Raw genomic sequence first — 16,981 nt, forward strand, 5'->3', positions numbered from 1 at the left:
TTAATACTCGTTGTGCTTTTATTTTGTGAAATGAAAGGGACACAGCGTCCAGGCTTGTCATGTGTATGGTATCACTTTGGTTCAACACTTTTTACATACACACGTGGCCAATAGGCTACATTCAAACTACTGAAGTCACTCTTAAAGCTCTGCTAATGATGTCAGCCAATCGTAGAGAAAAATACTCTCGAGAGGAGGGAGAAGGCAAGAGGGGGAAAAGAAACCTAGCTTTAGCTATTTTAAATGAATGACTGAAAGCAGCTTAGTTTAAAAAGGAAAAAAAAAAAGGCAAGCTGAAAGCACAGTCTGCAGAGAAGCCAAAATGCAAGAGAAGCTCCAGCAACTGTAAAGCCCAAAGGCTCCTCAGCCAGAAGTCATCCCAGCCCCTGGACGGTTTTCCGTTTCTGTGGGCTGCAGGAAATGGGACGTGAAGGACCGTGCGCCGGCGGCTGAGGCGGTGGTTCGTGCCCAAGGCAAAAGGCTGAAAACATCCCAGCACTGCACAACTCCAAAATGCTTGTCTACTTCCAAGACAGCTGGCCCGTTTTGTTATTTAAGTGATGTGATGAGCTAATGACAATACAGAAAACTGCAAACAAGCAGCTGGAGACACAGATACCAACTTATTACATTTTTAGCTACAGGTGCTCAAGCTTTTGCTAACCAGCAAATCATTGTTTGTTTTTACAAAACCTCAATCCCGAGAGGCTACATGCAGAAAACAGCTTTGTGTAAAGTTCTCTTTATTACAGGCAACATTAGTCCATACAATAATACACAATACTGACATACATGTGTAATCTTTCAAAATCATCATTTAAACAGCAAAGACCAAGAAACAGAATTTTAACTACTTCATTTTCAAAAATTAATACGCTTTTTCCTCCCAAGATCCTTTTTCAGTAAATTATATTGAAACATACAAATAGAGAAAAAATACCCACCATTCAACATATACTGTAGTTAAATGGTTATTTTGTTTAAAATCTTTCATAAGAAAATCCTTTTTAGCAACCTACATACAGATAAGTAGCAAACTTTGTTTTAAACAAATCCTCTCCATTAAAAGATCTGAAGAATTTGCATCCATCATTTTCTTCTTAGCCCATAACACTCTGTTTTGTAATACCTTGATACCTTAAAGTTTTTCAACAGAAGGACTGATACTAGGGGGCTTCCTAGACATTATAACCTCTCTTCCCCCACTTCTATTTCCTAACTTTCTGTCCAACAGAAGGTGAGCACGTAATACTTCAGATTTTTTTAATCACCACTCCGTTTCATGAGAGCATAGACAGGTCTGCTCAATCCCCCTAAATCTACTACATTTTGCTGTTCAGGAGGAACAATATATGCCAATAAAAGCAGAAAACCTGCAGCTTTTCTGTCACATGCTTTTGATTATTGTCAAATTTTCTGGTTTATGCTTCCAGCTGATAACAAGTATGTGTCATCTCAGTATTAGTTTAAATCTTTAAACAAAAAACTATATTTTCCAAAGTCATTATCACTGGGAGCAATCAAGTGGTCTTTTCTTGCTTTGCTGAGCTTCATTCTTAAAACTTGTCTTCGTTCTTCCCACTCATGGAGTTCAGCATTTCCATGGGCAAATTTACAGTTGCTTCCTTCACTGCAAGTACCAGCCATATATCTGTTAAGACAGATTTCAAATAGTGTTTTCATCGAATTATCATGATCACTATTGCAACTAGGTATTTTCTTCTGGTCATGATTTTCAAATACACTAAAATATTAAGGACAAAAAGAAAAGGAAGAGTATTTACTTTTTCAGTAAGGTGCTACTAACTGTTTAGCGTTTCATTATATTTTTCTTTCACAGCTGTCAAGTATTGATGGAGGACAAGAGATGGCTCTTTCCTTTCTGTTCTTCATGCTCCTACTTTACTGAGTCATTTCATGCTCATCAGGTCAAATTATCAAATAAATTAATACCTTATTTAAGTCACTAAGCTAAAGAACTACTATTGTTTAAAAATCCAAGTAATTACCTTTTATTAACTAAATTTGTGTTTTAAGTACTCAGTATGGCTTATGAATCTATTTTTATCCTAGTATTTCTGTACTAGAAGTTATAGGCACGCCAGTTTGTATTCACTTTATATTGCATATACGAGGTCTGTTAGTGTTCAAAACATCAAATACATTTAGGATGTTACTTAAAAATTTAGTAAAGGGGGACATGCAAAGACTGCAAACAAAAATAACTTGCTTTATATGCTGTGCAATTTCTCAAGATCTCCAACACATTAAAAAACTTTAACTTAAAATGGAGTAACAAAAGTATCTGTACCAGCAAATTGAATCTTTAATGCCAGAATGCAGATTCCAAACTTTTTCAGCCTTCCAAGAAGATTGCAACAGGGGAAAAAACTTTCAACAGATTTACAAAAAATCTACTGCAGTCAGGTAAACACGCTGCATTTAAGAATTACAAGGAGCAGCAAAACATACAACCAATGCTGAGGAAAACCAACAAGTCTTGAAGTTCTCTTCCACGCTTTCATAAATAATATCCAGTAACAAACACTTGATTTTTCGTTTTGATGCTAACAACATTTCTACTTGCCTTAAAGCTCCAGTATCACTGTCCAGCTAGTTACTGTTCTTGTGTTCTACAGGTAATTAATACGCAGATCCCTAAGTAAACTTGCAATACCAACAATATTTTGTGCAGCCGCAACAAACTTGCAACCCTTTATTAACATCAAACAAGCAATTCATCTGGTTTCACAGTGAGGCACTTTGCCATTCCCCGAGTTCTAACAGTATGTGTTAAAATACTGTTAATTACTTAATTTCTTGTTGAAAGATGTATGGAAAGCAAGAAACACTAGAAACATTGTGTGTCAAAACTAGTAACCACCTTAATTATTTACATTATGAACTGTCATTTTTCTGTATTTTTGACATCTTAAAAACCACATACCTATCACAAATGCTAAAATATCCGGTTGGAAAGCGATACTGCCAGCAGTTTTGATCGTCCTCAGTGTGGAAAACCTTCTCCTTATGCTTCTCAGAAGAAATGTGACCCTGCCATTGCTTCTCACTATTACAGTTCTTCCCACACATCCAACAATGAAAATCCACCTGTTTTACAGGGAATTTGAGAACAAAACATTGAGAATTCCATACTGTAAGCAAACAACTGCTCCAAATACATTTTGAACGTTTTCTTTATGTTGGCCTGTGAATTGTTGTTTAACTAATCAGATATAGTTATTTAAATAATCACCTGAAGCTTATGATCTCCACTGGCTTTAGAGAATTCAGAAGGACTGCTTTACAGTTTCAGTTAAAGTTTGCATTTAGTGTAGCTAGCTATGACCTGAGGAAGCACCAATAAAATAAGGACAACAATGTATGTTACTGACTGGGGAGAGGGGGGAAACAACACAAGAAACCAACGTGTGAATTTAGAATTATACCTATGATTATTCTACAGTTACTTACTGTAACTTCAGCATAGTCAGTCGGCATGTGAATTTGCTTCCCATTTTCTTTGTTTGCCTGAGCAGCTGTATCATCTCCTTTTTCTGGTTTTTGACTTTTTAGCCATATGTCATACAACTGCTCCAAGTCTTGAACTAATGAGAGCAGAAGCTAAAATAAGTAATTAGCAATTAAGGCAAGAGTTTGAGAATACTAAAAAAATGACTGAGTTTGCAAGCGTAATTCAGTCCCCACCTATTGCAAGAAGAAGAGAGGAAGGACACAATATACACAGTTACGCAGTTCAGAGATAAGAGCCAAGAGTAATATGAATCTCTGGCTACTTACCAAGACTCATTTCTGCCTGTCAGGGGACAGTAAGATGCTACTCATTTCTGAACAGGCACCCAAATTACAGATAACAACTGTGCCATTGTGTATCAATACCTGAATTTCCAAGTACTAATATAAAGTGTGCTACAGTTTTTGATAAATTTATCCTACTTTCTTGCAGAACATGATATTATCACTTACATCATTTATTACTTCTGATTTTTGATTACTTCTCCACAGTAACACTCTGATGGGATAACAAGTCAACAACAGAAAGTGAATAGTAATTCCCAGTAAATACACTGGGGGGGCTGACAGAATTCTTCGAAAAATAGCGTGCCCCATATGTTGGCAACAGAATCCTAGCGTGTGCAGATGGCAATTCACAGTATAAATACCAAACAATATTGCTGCATGGATCAATATACTATTTCTAAGACATCTAAAAACATTGATACAAACTACTTTATTGTTAAAAAACACATCAAGCAAATCTATAATATAGCTATTTTTATTTAATACTGCTTTTGAATACCCTGTCTGGGCTTATTCAAATTAAAAAAAAAAGGCACCTGCAAGGCTCACTACAAAAGACAGTGAAAGAAAGTGGATTAAAAAGTAATTGAGGAACAAGAATGAAAAGCAGAACAGCTAGAACATGTTAGATTTACTCTTTTACTTACTGCTGTTCTCCTTCATATAGGTCCACATCTCTCTCTCCTCAGGACTGTGAGCAAATGAGCAGTTTCCATCATACTGACATTTCTTGCCTGAAGCAATATGATTGCACAACTGAAAGGATTTAAAAAATTAATTAAAAAATACATCCTCATGAATATAAAGTAAAATGGATGATAGTAGATTTTTTTTCCCAGTCTTAGCTAAGTGTTTCCCCTCCCAATTAGACATATATATCACATGAAAAATAAAAACACCTTTTTTTTTATTAAAAACTCATATATTTTAGTTAGAAAAAGCAAACTGCTGGAAGCAAGTGTTATGACTGCTTTTTGCCTCCTACCAGATTACCAGACCAAAGACACGTTTAACTTATTTCTGAAATATTTACCAGAAGTAGTAAGAACGTGGTTAAATCACTTAAAAAGTTATTAACTTCCCCTGATGAGAAAGGGCTTCAGTAATAACATGTGAGATTAGTGTTTTTCAAAGGCTGAACTCTGCGGAAACACTATTCATATATATCCACCAACTCCCATGGCAATTTCTGCAGAACTGATGAAATCAGCCCCATTACCAGTATTTTCTAGTTACCCTATGTTCTTAACTAAAACGTTAGTTTTAGGTTAACATACATCAAATTGCAGAGGCACTTGTTTCTTTGCGGGAAGAGGACGAATGGTCATCCACTTCTTGCGTTCATTAGACATTACTAGCACCACACGGCGATCTTTGGTCCATCTAAAAAACAGATGCATTCAATGAAAGAAAATACTATTAAAGAAGGACACACTGTACACAGAAGCAGAACCAGGAAAGCCCAGAAAGGTTGTTTATAAAGCTTTCACCATATATTTGAGATTTAACTAAATTCTACGGAAACTTTACCATAACTGATAATTAAAAACAAAACAGCCAGCCACCAAGGTGTTTCTCATTACCAATTATTAACATACTACAAAGAGATAACTGTGTTCTGCTTCAATATGTGGGGTTTTTTTAATTCCTTGTATGACTCTCTTCTAAGCAGTAACAAAGTTTCCCAAAAGAGGTTTTAAATGGCTGACAAAACGGTAAAATTTTCACTGTTTGGTCTTACTTACGGGTGTCTTGCCTTTGCACTACAGTATTTTTTGTTTCTGTCTGGCTCATTAACTTGACCATTTCTCCAGCACTGACCACAAACAAACTTCATCTTCAAATTAAGTGATCCATATTTCATTTGGTTCCCAAGGATCTTAAGCCAAAAAAATAACAACAACAATAAAAGGTACTTTGTATCTGCAAAGAAATCCATACATAATTATGAATTATCCCCTACGATGAAAGTTTACAACACATGTCCGGAAGCGGATGTTAGACTGCATGCCTTGTAATAGTTTAGCTTGGAATTTCAAACTAGACATTTCTTAACAAATGCATTTTTATTTAACTTCTGATTTAAGTATATGTACCCAGAAGTTGTGATAATATATACAAACTAAACACATAAGAGCCCTACATATTGAAAAGATAATTAATTGCCCTATGGCAGCTAACTCTGAAATTATCTTTAGGTTTTATGTTCCACCTATGACAGAATAAGCAAATCAAAAAAGGAATTGCATAGAAGCAAAGCAAGCATTTTAGCATAAGTGGAGCAAGCCGAAGAAAGCCTACAGCGAAAGATTATTTGAAGAGAGCGTTAAAAAAGTAATTTCTAAAATAAGCTATGTTATACACAGACATAGAAAAAAAATTATCACCAAAGTCACTGTAGAATTAGTTTAATGAAAAACTAAAATACCTGTGATCCATGTGCACTAGCTTCCATGTTCTGCCAGTATTTCTTTGATTCTTGAACAATAGTATCATGTGAAATACCTGTAAAGGAAGGGAAAAAGTTCTTGAGCACTTATGACTTGCAGAATTTCAGACATGCTCAAACTGGAATGCTACTGAAGCCCCAAAACATTTATCTATTTTTCTTTTTACATACTGTATACAGATACACACACTTATGGATGTGGATATACATTTACATCCATACACACAAACACACATACACTTAAGAATCTCATGAGGGCCTCCAAAACAGAAATATTGTATATATCATCACATTGAAGAGCAAACATAAAAGTTTTGTAAATTACAGATTGCTCAAATAAGTTAAGATACATCTTTAAGTAATTATTTAAACATAATGTACTAAACCTCTAATGACAATCCAATTAGAAGAGGTACATTGTATTATGGACCACAGAAAAACTATCCAAAATGCAAGCTGACAGACACTAGGTTGCCCCTGCCCTCTTTACAAAGATTTTAAACAAGCAATTGGGTTTTGTTTCAGAAAAAAATGTTCGTATCAATATTTTGGCTAATGTTCCTATCGGAGCTATACATTGCTCACACAGTGTAACATTTCCTGCTCTAATTCCACACAAACACAGACTGTCATCTGTGACAAAATAAAAATTATGCTTTCGGTGGCAAATCAAGCTTGGAGAACCCAACCCTTACTATAGGGTATTTGCAATCCTTGATTTTGTAGGGGCAGCTGGTGAGAAAATAACTGTTTTACTTTCACACAGAAACTTCTAAAGGGTCAACCCAGAAGAGAGAACAGGAAATCAGCAGTGTCTGTCTCTATTTGACTTTCTTCCTCCAAAATTTCCATGTCAGTATGACATCTCGTGTCAGTATGCCTGTACAAGATTCTACATCAAAAGCTGAAGCAACAAGGAGCCTCTTCTTCAAAGAAGGGACAGATGAGGATAAATCACAGACATAAAGGGGCAAAAATGCAAGGAACACTGTAACACATTGGGATTGCCACATCTCCCGTTTTCCTCCATGCATCACAATGATCCAACATGATTACTTAATACATGAAGTACTGCTGTCCTACAGAGCAAGGTAGGAAGAATGAGCAACTGTTACGCCGTACAAATTATTTACTGCTAACAGTTCAATTGCTTTTTAAAAAAAAAAAGTCATGGAGAGTTTGGAACTCATGACCAAGGAATGGGCTGTAAGTACAGAGACATGTCAATTCACAAGCTATCAGCTAGAAATGAAGTAGTAAAAATTTGTTATCCTCAGAGAAGCCAACAAAAACAAGCCAGATCAACAAAAAGCAGCCAAAATGTCCTGTGTAAGCATGAACAGAAAAATAGTTAAGTTCTATCAACACATACACTACTGAGAGACAGAGTAGCAAACTGGAAAGGTTTCTTTTCTGGCTCACTGTGTAACAATATCAGAACGGCAGTAAGCTAAAAGAAAGGCTTAACAGTGGAAAAACTTGATTCTTGTACCGGGGGATGGAGGGAAACAATGCCATAAATATTTCAAGCTTTTCTTTCAGTGCTCTGTGAAAAGAAATGTCATCAAACTCTGAAGGTTTTAAAACAAAACAAACAAAAAAAAACGAACTAGTTTGACTTGGATTGAATATCTGCTCAAGACTTCTAGTTTTATTTCAAGGAAAAAAAAATCTGATTATAATGAGCAGTCTTGACAGTTTTTATTATCAAAAACTTGCTAATTTTGAATAGCTAGTGGCCTACTCAACAATTTTTATCATATTTTCATTACTGTTTATTGAATATGCTGTATGAAAGATTCCAGCAAATTGTAAGTGAATGCACTGATCCCAAGTTGCTAATTTCAGAAGGGAGTTGAGACAAGAAAGAACTGGCATTACAATGAAGAGCAAAGCGAGCATTTTGCCAAACATACCTGTTTCCTTTTGCATTATCCAGACTTTAAGCTCTACCAGACTGTGAGCATAAAAGCATTTATCCTCTCGTAAGCAGCCATAATGTACTTCATGTCTGCACAGGTCAAGCTGACATCGAACTTGAAAAGGCCGGATTTTGGAATATTTCACCATAGTTTCTCGCAAAATGTGGACAAGGCACCTGTTTTGGAAACAGTTAATTTTAGATATTCCTTAAAATGACTTTGTTCATACGTGGAAAAACACGTAAAATAACCATCCCTCATCATAGCTTATTCAAATGTATTTTTAACACATTTTACTTGCGATCAGAAAGCCAAAAAAGTTTCCAGAAGGAAGTAGCATGTGATTATCATTTCTAGGCTTCGTAAACTAACATCACAGAACAGTACTCTTGAGAAATCCAGAGGTCCATCTCCTGCAAAGCATTACTGAATTCAATCCAACTGGATCACCCGTCTCCAAGAGGGAACGCATATTATGTCCACTTTCAAGTATATATCCTGATCTACCTACGAACACAAGTACTTATTTTTTTGTAAAGAGTTGATGTATCACAGTAACAGCCTAGCTCTTATAGCTGTAGTGTTTCCTCAGTATAGGGAAGTGGAGTACAAACAGGGCAACTAAAATTCTCCCTCTTACATCTCCATGATACAAAAATGCAAGTCTATTAATTCCCCAGAAGTTATTTAACACTACTACCACTATGAAGTCTTTGTTAACTTTCAAAGAATAAGTAAAGACACTTTGCTCACGCTCTTTTTAATCAACTGCATTAATAGGGACTATGGTCTATTTCAGACACTGTAATTAAGGTAAACCTGTTCTTAACTGACCAAGTTAAAACTAGAGAAAAATAATCAAAACCGACCCAATATCAAACTTGTGAATTCCTATATTAATTTAACATCACACATCTATTTACATCAATGCAGCTCACCAGGTAGATAAGCAATTAACAAACTGACACCAAAACCAGTAAGATTCAAACATCAGGGTGGATACCACTAATTTTTAATGCATTGATAAAGAAATAGTTCACTTTCAATTAGGTTACACGAGACAATCCTTGTTCAGTAAGTTTTTCTTATCAATACTGCCAAAGCATTAACAATAAGCTAGGAAGAGAAGTTAATCAAGAGGTAAGAAATGAAAGTCAATATTAAAAAATGAAACCTTTGCTTTTAATTTGAAACTTAAAGAGATGGTATTTCAGACATACTTGTTATCTTCAAAGTCATGCATAGCAGGGTGAGAACAAGAAGATGAGTTATCCTTGTTCCTTTTGCTTATTATTCTGGGTTTGTGATCAAAACATTTCTGGAATACAAAAACAGGTAATTATAGAGTATGTATTTTATACATTTAAAAATATACCTCACCTTAGAGATTTTAACAGAGACTTCAAGTAGTCTCTAATCTAAAGCTAGCCAGATTGTTACTGAAAATGCATTTCAGACTTTACAAATTAGTCATGCATGAACCAAAATATTTATTTCCAGGTAATTTTATTATCTGTTATATTTTTCATTGTGTCATTAGAAATAAAGCAGCACCTCACAAAGAAACATAAATAATCCATGATGCTCTTGAAGAAGTCGGGACACAGTCAAGTTGATCTTTCCATTTCCTCCAAAAAGAGCTTCTCGACTAAAGGCTCCTTTGCGCTCCAGTGTCCACACATCTATCTCCTCTTGGCAATACGCAAACGTGCAATGACCTGGATATCTGCATTCCTCTTCAGCAGCAACATCTAAAATGAGAACATTGAATATGACATTGCTTTTACACAACCTTTATTGGAAATCCACCTTAACACTTCCTTTATCTCCATTTCAAATGTTTTTGTTAAAGAAGCTACATCTGCTGTAAATGGGTCACTTAAGTCTAGCAGACAGAAGCAAAACCTTATGCTGAATGACTTGCTGAAAATGTAAAACTCCTCAGAAAGGCTGATGCATACCTCCACCAACTATCCTTTTCTAGTCTAAGGCAGCAATGCTGAGAATCCAGAATACCCTTTGCTTAAATACAGTCAGGTGTAGCTGTTAATTAACCCATGAGTCGTCTTGCTTATATCGTAAGTAGAGGTTCATACTGCAAAAGTCTAACAAGAATGCTTTTTTGTTGTTGTTGTTTTAAAGAGTAATAGCTCAGTACTCAGAAGAAAAGTTGTTAATGATGAAGAACCGTAAGGAAGTACAGTGCATGTTCTCTGAATAATCACATTAATGGTCAAAATATGGCTCTCCTTACAGCCTTTGAAAATATAAACAACCCAGTGAACTTCCTTCTCCACCTCCCATGAGCAAGAATAAAAACAAACTCATTCCATACTTCACTGTGGAAAAGCTAAACCGTACTACTTTGAGTATTGGCATTAATATTTTACTATCTGTAACACATACCTTTACATATATAATATGGTCCCACGTACTGTGTCTTTGTTGGTCTTGGACGTATTTTTTTCCATGATTTATCTTCAGAATTTTTTATTCTGCCAATTAGAATATCCTTCTTACATTTATGTTCTAAACTGGGATGGTAAGCGTAATCCAATAATTTAGGGCCTGAAACAATCACAGAAAATTGCATATATTTACATAAATTGCATCATACTTTTAACATTTCCATACACAGGCTGGCACATAAGCCCAAAAGCAAAGTACATGAACACGCCGTATAGAATTCCTACTTGCAAAGTTGCACCAGCAACTTTGAAGAACCTAGTCATTAAAAGCCATGTCAAACAGAATGGAAAAAAAAAATACTTACAAAAAATACTTACAAAAGGACCACTCTCATCAAGAAAAAAAAAACAAAACACAAGTTACTTGGGGAGGGATGCTGTGTTACAACCTTAAGATTACTTTGAGACAGCAATAAATTGCTGCCTTTTTTCAAATTCCGAAGTATATATTGCCATAAGACTAATCTAAAACTTGAATTGCTTATTTATAACAAGTCAATGCAGATTAATTCCAAGGATCAGTAAATGGCTCTCTTAACCTTCAATTTTATTGTATTAGAACAGTTACTATGTTCAGAGACAAAACATGTTAGGTAAGAAGTACCAAAGTGCCAAAGAAGTACCTGTGCCAAAAATATAAATGTCAATCCTAGAACTTTGTGATTTTGGAAATAAAAATATGCCCAGCTTTAAACTCTGTTTTTAGAATAATACTAAAGTGAAGATTACATTACCACTAAAATGAAAAAGTCAGGGAAAGGGTCTGAAGATGAGAATTCCAAGAACCAGTAAATGGCTCTCTTAACCTTCAATTTTTATTGTATTAGAACAGTTACTATGTTCAGAGACAAAACATGTTAGGTAAGAAGTACCAAAGTGCCAAAGAAGTACCTGTGCCAAAAATATAAATGTCAATCCTAGAACTTTGTGATTTTGGAAATAAAAATATGCCCAGCTTTAAACTCTGTTTTTAGAATAATACTAAAGTGAAGATTACATTACCACTAAAATGAAAAAGTCAGGGAAAGGGTCTGAAGATGAGCGAGCAATGCTCAGTGCATTTTGCTATTTAAGGGATTACGAAAACAAGAGCGTGACCCCGTTTCCCCAGACGTGAAGCTGATGGAACAGTACCATTTCAAAAGTAGGTAGTAAAAGCAGGAGACACTTAAAGACTTTGATAGAGATGCAAAGAAACAGAAGAAATAGATGCTTTGATACAAAAAGTCAAGATAGGAACACGTTAAGTACTTCCGCCAACATTTTATAGCTCCTGCTTTTAACAGAACATGCTCTATGGATTTTCAAACATCACTTCATGGATTTTTCTCGTAAAAATAATTTTGAACTAATATAAAAGTTCTTAAAACTAGAACAGTCATCCCCTAAATGTCTTGATAGAATTCTTTGTAAGATCTGTTACTACACTGTAGTTTAGTAGTATATATCAAGGACTTGAAAGACAATGCTTATTTTTAAGATTAGTCTTAATAAAAGCTACTGCCTCGAGAATACGGCTCTGTTTAACAGCAACAGCTCAGGCCTAAGACATTAGTTATATTAAAGCCCAATACTGGTTAAGATCCTTTGAGTCAATACAGTGGAGTTAATTATTACTAAGGTTTGGAAGCCGCAGGATTATGATTTAGAATTAGTTTGAAAGAACAATAAAACAGATGGGATGTGAAGGTTACCAGGTACTTTGAACTGCGGTTCAATTCCCCATGGCCAAGCAGAGAGAGTACCGCAAGGTTTTTTTAGTCTTGAGCAAAGGTGTCATTCTTCACAGTATGCTGGGGGTTGGGAGGAAAGTGAATACAGAATGTGAACAACCTTACACAGTAAACCTACAGGTTGGGGAAAGCGTGTGGTGATTTGTGGTGGTTTTAGGAATCAAGAATCTGTTAGGACAAGAAATAAAGACAAGAAGAAAGAAGATAAAATAGCTGTTGAAACATTTTATCAGTTCCATAATCATAAGATCGCACTACGTCTGCAAAGAGCAAGTCAGGATTAAGACTGTTTAGAAGTCAAAAGTATTTTAACTTATGAACACTAAAGTTTTAAATGTATGCTTTTCAATTTCTTAAAAAATCAACCCAATTGAGTCCAAAAGTCTCTTACCTTTTTTGACAAAACATAACTGGCAGGCCTGTCTTAGTTCATGTGTGCCTTCTAATGGATTTCTTCCCGCAAGTGCTGAAGATACAGGTATATTAGCAGTCGCACTGCTAAAAACATTTGCAAAGTCATTTCTAGTTTGGCCTGCAATTCCCATGTAATTTTCGGACCCAAACAAACTACTAGGGCCATTTATCTGTTGGAAGAAAGCGTATTTTACTCGATCTATTTAAGTTATCCATACTCGATAATTTTAAGTTATCCACAATTAAAATTTAACCTACTGAATTTATTTTTCAAAGCATAAGAAAGACTGCACACAAAAAATTCGTAATACAAATTTAACCATATGTCTAAGAAGAGGACACAGATTTTACAAAAGCTGTACACCCAGCATAGACTAAGCATATAACAAGACCCAGCCAGGTACAGGGAGAACAACAGTACTTGCCAGGATAATTATTGTTCCATCCTGGCTCATGAGGATGCAATCTTTCATGCCACTCTTCCCCACATAATCAATGGCCAGCAGCATGATTGAAAATATACAGCATGACTAGAACAGAGAGACCAGATTCTCAGACACAAGTTGATCTCTGCTCTGTTCCTGTACTGGTACAGTTCTCCAAGATTCCTAACATTTGCCACTTAGATTGTGAGAGATCTTCTCTCTCTCAGGTTGGTTATTTTACACTTCCACAGTAATTTACAGCAAGTTCCTCAGAATGGAGGAGTGCCTATGACAGTAGTCAAAGTTTGCATATATAAAACAACATCTGTAAATTTTTTCTTCTGTTCAATTACTGTGATCTACTGTACAACTGTTTTCCAAGCCAGAATCATCTTTTAATGGTAAAAGTGCTATTTTTTAGAAATAGAAACTTCTACTGTAACAATTAAGACCTATGTTAAGCCTTCAAGGTGTTATGATGTGAAAGAAAACATGAAAAATACTTACAAACAACGGGGAATTACTGTTGCTAAGTGTTGGTGTTCCATCCCTAGAAGCTGAACTTGAGAGGTCTAATGGAATAAAAAGAAGCTTTAATTATTTCAGTTCCTCAAAACACCCTATGCAAAAAATTATTTATTATTCCTGAGACAAAGGTTTGGTTTTTTTGACAAACACCAAAGGGTTTGTTGTTTGCTATAATTATTTTTTTCAATCATGTAAAAGCCCCTTGTAAACATCTGGGCTGAAAAATTACTAGGTAATCATCTTCAATATAACCATCCGATTAACATCAGCAGTAGCTTCACAGGCATTTACTGAAGCAACATGAAGATACTGGTGCAGTACAAAAAAGGTAGCTAGATAAGCAATAGCTGACTATCAAAAATGAGGAGACGAAAGAGGATTAAGAGGTGGTTCTTTTTTTAATTTTATTTTGTGAACCCGGCTTCATTCTGAAGAGCATGCTCCTATAACATTGGTAATTACAGACAAAACATTATTTTTTTCTATCTTTTAGATAGAAAAGACAGAATAGCTTTTTTTTTTTAATATCTTGTTATTTCACATACCCAATTTCACTACATAATTATAGTCCCTAGAGTTTGAATCCAAACATGTAATACTGGTATCTTTTCAGAGTACACAGTTATATTAGCCTTTCAAAATTCTTGTTTATTGCCAAATCATCAGAAATGGTTTAAGCAGTAAGAACACCTTTGTTTTAAAAAAAAAAAAAACAAAGGTTGAAGGAACATGGTTCCTTCTTTATACTTCTCCACCTGAAACAAGTAATTTACCCAATAAATGTAGACCTTGGAGCATGCTTATGCAGACCTTAAGTAAACAAAAGCTTTATTTATAAATTCTAGTGTACAACCAACACCAATTATCAATACCCTCAAAAACTGTGAGCACGGGTCAAATGTTACGGAAGTGTTAAATATTACTGAACAGTTGTGAAAACTCATTTGTTAAAAAGAGAAGCCAGTTGGCTCATGCATAACTCACTCTCATCATAAAAGGTTAAATATTAAGACTAATTTCTTACCTCTTTTTGGGTCACTGATTGAGAAGGTGCTTAATGGTGAACAAAAATTTTCCAGTGAAGAAGCCAAAGGCTGTGAAAAGATTTCTGAAAGAGAAGGTGAAGGAACAAACCCTGCACTAACTGGCAGTGTCCCCAACAAAGAGGCAGAGAAAGGTACACTAGGAGCTACGCTCCCTGCAGGAATAGGTCCTCTGGCTCCTGTAGTTTGCTGGAAAAAAAGAAGTTTAAAAAGAATGTTCACACTCAGAAAAAAAAAACCCTCACAAGAACACAATGTGCAATAGTATTTCTCTTAGTAAAGTTTTTGCAAAGTTTTTTTATACCTACTGAAAAACAGTAATAAAAAGTACATTACACTACTACAGTACCGTACAGGACTACAGTACATTCAGAGAACTACAGTAATCAAACCCTAAACAATGCTCTAATACAAGGAATCATTAATGAAGCCACAACTTTAAAGGTTCAGTTAGCTGATGTTTATTAACATATTTGGATTTTTTTATGAGTCAGATCAGAGCTGAATTTCCAAATTATGTAGAAAACATAAGACAATAGGGAAGAGCAGCAAGAGGCAGAAACCTACATGATTTTTTTCTAAATAAAGAGAACATAATTCAAATTGCAGTACAGTAAAGAGTTAAGAGCTTTGAAATAAATCCTCAGATACAATCAAATGACACCATGTTCTGCAAAGGCCTGATCACCTTTTTTTCCCCCATGGAAAACAACACATCCTTCTGCACACCCCTGTTAAGGACGTTACCGGGTGGGGGAGTTTCCCTCCCTCCTCCCTGTCACCCCAAGAAGCTCCCCCTTGCCTGGAGACTGACCAAATTGCTCTGCAGAGCGTTTGGCCAACGTGAGACTCCCTCTGTTCCCCAAGCTGTTAGCCTACAGCTCACTCAAGATTCTACACTACAAGAGGCTGCAGTGTGTCTTGGAAGATTTTATTTCCTCCTGGCTTTCACCACGGCAAACTTAGAACAGCATAGACTATTTCAGTTGGAAGGGACCTACAGTGATCATCTAGTCCAACTGCCTGACCAATTCAGGGAACTTTGTAGGATCTCTTAAAAATAATTACTTTCTGCATTTCTGAAATACGTTCTACAAAACAAAGTGCATAAATCAGAAAATTAGAAGCCCAAGTATTTTTTGATTTAAAGATTTAGAACTGCATCCACAGCTGAACGAGGAACTAAAATCACAACTAACTGAAGAATTAAATATGCCACAGTCTCATTTAACGTTGCAATACTAAGGGTTCCAAGTGACTGGCAGGGCCACAGCAGAGTCAGTAACCTTGCTAATAAGTTCAGACATCTCTGCTCATCAATCAGAGCTCTCATTCCGACTAAGAGTTGAGGAACTTTGTATGCTTCACTGTCTGTTCTAGCTCTGGAATAATGGTGTAATTAAGAACAACTTTTCATGTGCCTAAATTTCTCTAATAATCTCTTCTGAAAAATATAAAAAGTTAGGCTCATGATGGTCTATTTCTGGTTATCCAGGAGGTGGATCTGGACAAAGCTGATTGCAGAGACAGTAGTGAATGCACTAGAAAACGGCCGCACAAGAATTACTGTCCTGCAAAGCTATTAGCGTAAGTTTAACCACAGTGTTTACAGCTAGAGAGTGGGCACTCCAACACACTCGCATGTTCTGAGAGGGTTTATTTGCACAAAAAAAAAAAACCAAAAAAACCACGCCACACAAGCCCAGAGTTCAAATGTCTACTTCACTATTCATAGTACTTCCTAGAAGTAGTATCCCTCCCACTGTGGCAGTATTGGTAGTAGTATAGCAGTATTTCTGAAGTATCTCTCCTCCAGCAACCTTGCTCAGGTTTTCCCACACACAAAGCCAATACAATGGCCCTTGGAGCTCTGCTGGGTCCTGGTATCTTTGCAGCCACATTTGTAAGAATCTGCACCCGAGAGAATCAACCTGACCGTGCACAAATACAGCTCAATGTAACTAGGAAAGTCAACTCACATTTCACTACTAGCCCACTTGATAAAAATACAAGATCCCCCTCATACGTACAGTCTGTTGAGAAAGAAAACAAACAAAAAGGTCTTACCATTACACTTTCATCTGGATCAGGCACAGAATCAAGTAATTCATCAAGTTCTTCCCCGATAATTATATCTCCATCTCCACAATCTAAACACGCTTCTGGCATAGGGAAAG

At 35.8% G+C, this 16,981-nt stretch overlaps 1 protein-coding gene across 1 annotated transcript in view; it reads right to left on the bottom strand.

Annotated features, from left to right (window-relative positions):
• Positions 1-719: 719 nt before the first annotated feature.
• Positions 720-16,981, bottom strand: part of ZC3H7A (zinc finger CCCH-type containing 7A) — a 22,801-nt gene continuing 6,539 nt past the window's right edge. Inside the window, exons 8-22 of the mRNA XM_010290134.1 lie at positions 16,872-16,981; positions 14,786-14,993; positions 13,741-13,805; positions 12,786-12,978; positions 10,600-10,761; positions 9,748-9,944; positions 9,414-9,511; positions 8,188-8,369; positions 6,251-6,327; positions 5,568-5,701; positions 5,100-5,205; positions 4,470-4,578; positions 3,475-3,608; positions 2,948-3,111; positions 720-1,651 (exon numbers count right to left, since the gene is read on the bottom strand). The exon at positions 16,872-16,981 is cut by the window's right edge and continues 183 nt beyond it. Coding sequence (XP_010288436.1) covers positions 1,462-1,651; positions 2,948-3,111; positions 3,475-3,608; positions 4,470-4,578; positions 5,100-5,205; positions 5,568-5,701; positions 6,251-6,327; positions 8,188-8,369; positions 9,414-9,511; positions 9,748-9,944; positions 10,600-10,761; positions 12,786-12,978; positions 13,741-13,805; positions 14,786-14,993; positions 16,872-16,981 — 2,129 coding nt within the window. The 3' untranslated portion in view covers positions 720-1,461. The remainder of the gene's footprint in view (positions 1,652-2,947; positions 3,112-3,474; positions 3,609-4,469; positions 4,579-5,099; positions 5,206-5,567; positions 5,702-6,250; positions 6,328-8,187; positions 8,370-9,413; positions 9,512-9,747; positions 9,945-10,599; positions 10,762-12,785; positions 12,979-13,740; positions 13,806-14,785; positions 14,994-16,871) is intronic.

This window comes from Phaethon lepturus, unplaced genomic scaffold (assembly GCF_000687285.1).
Source record: "Phaethon lepturus isolate BGI_N335 unplaced genomic scaffold, ASM68728v1 scaffold35006, whole genome shotgun sequence".
Taxonomy (NCBI): Eukaryota; Metazoa; Chordata; class Aves; order Phaethontiformes; family Phaethontidae; genus Phaethon; species Phaethon lepturus.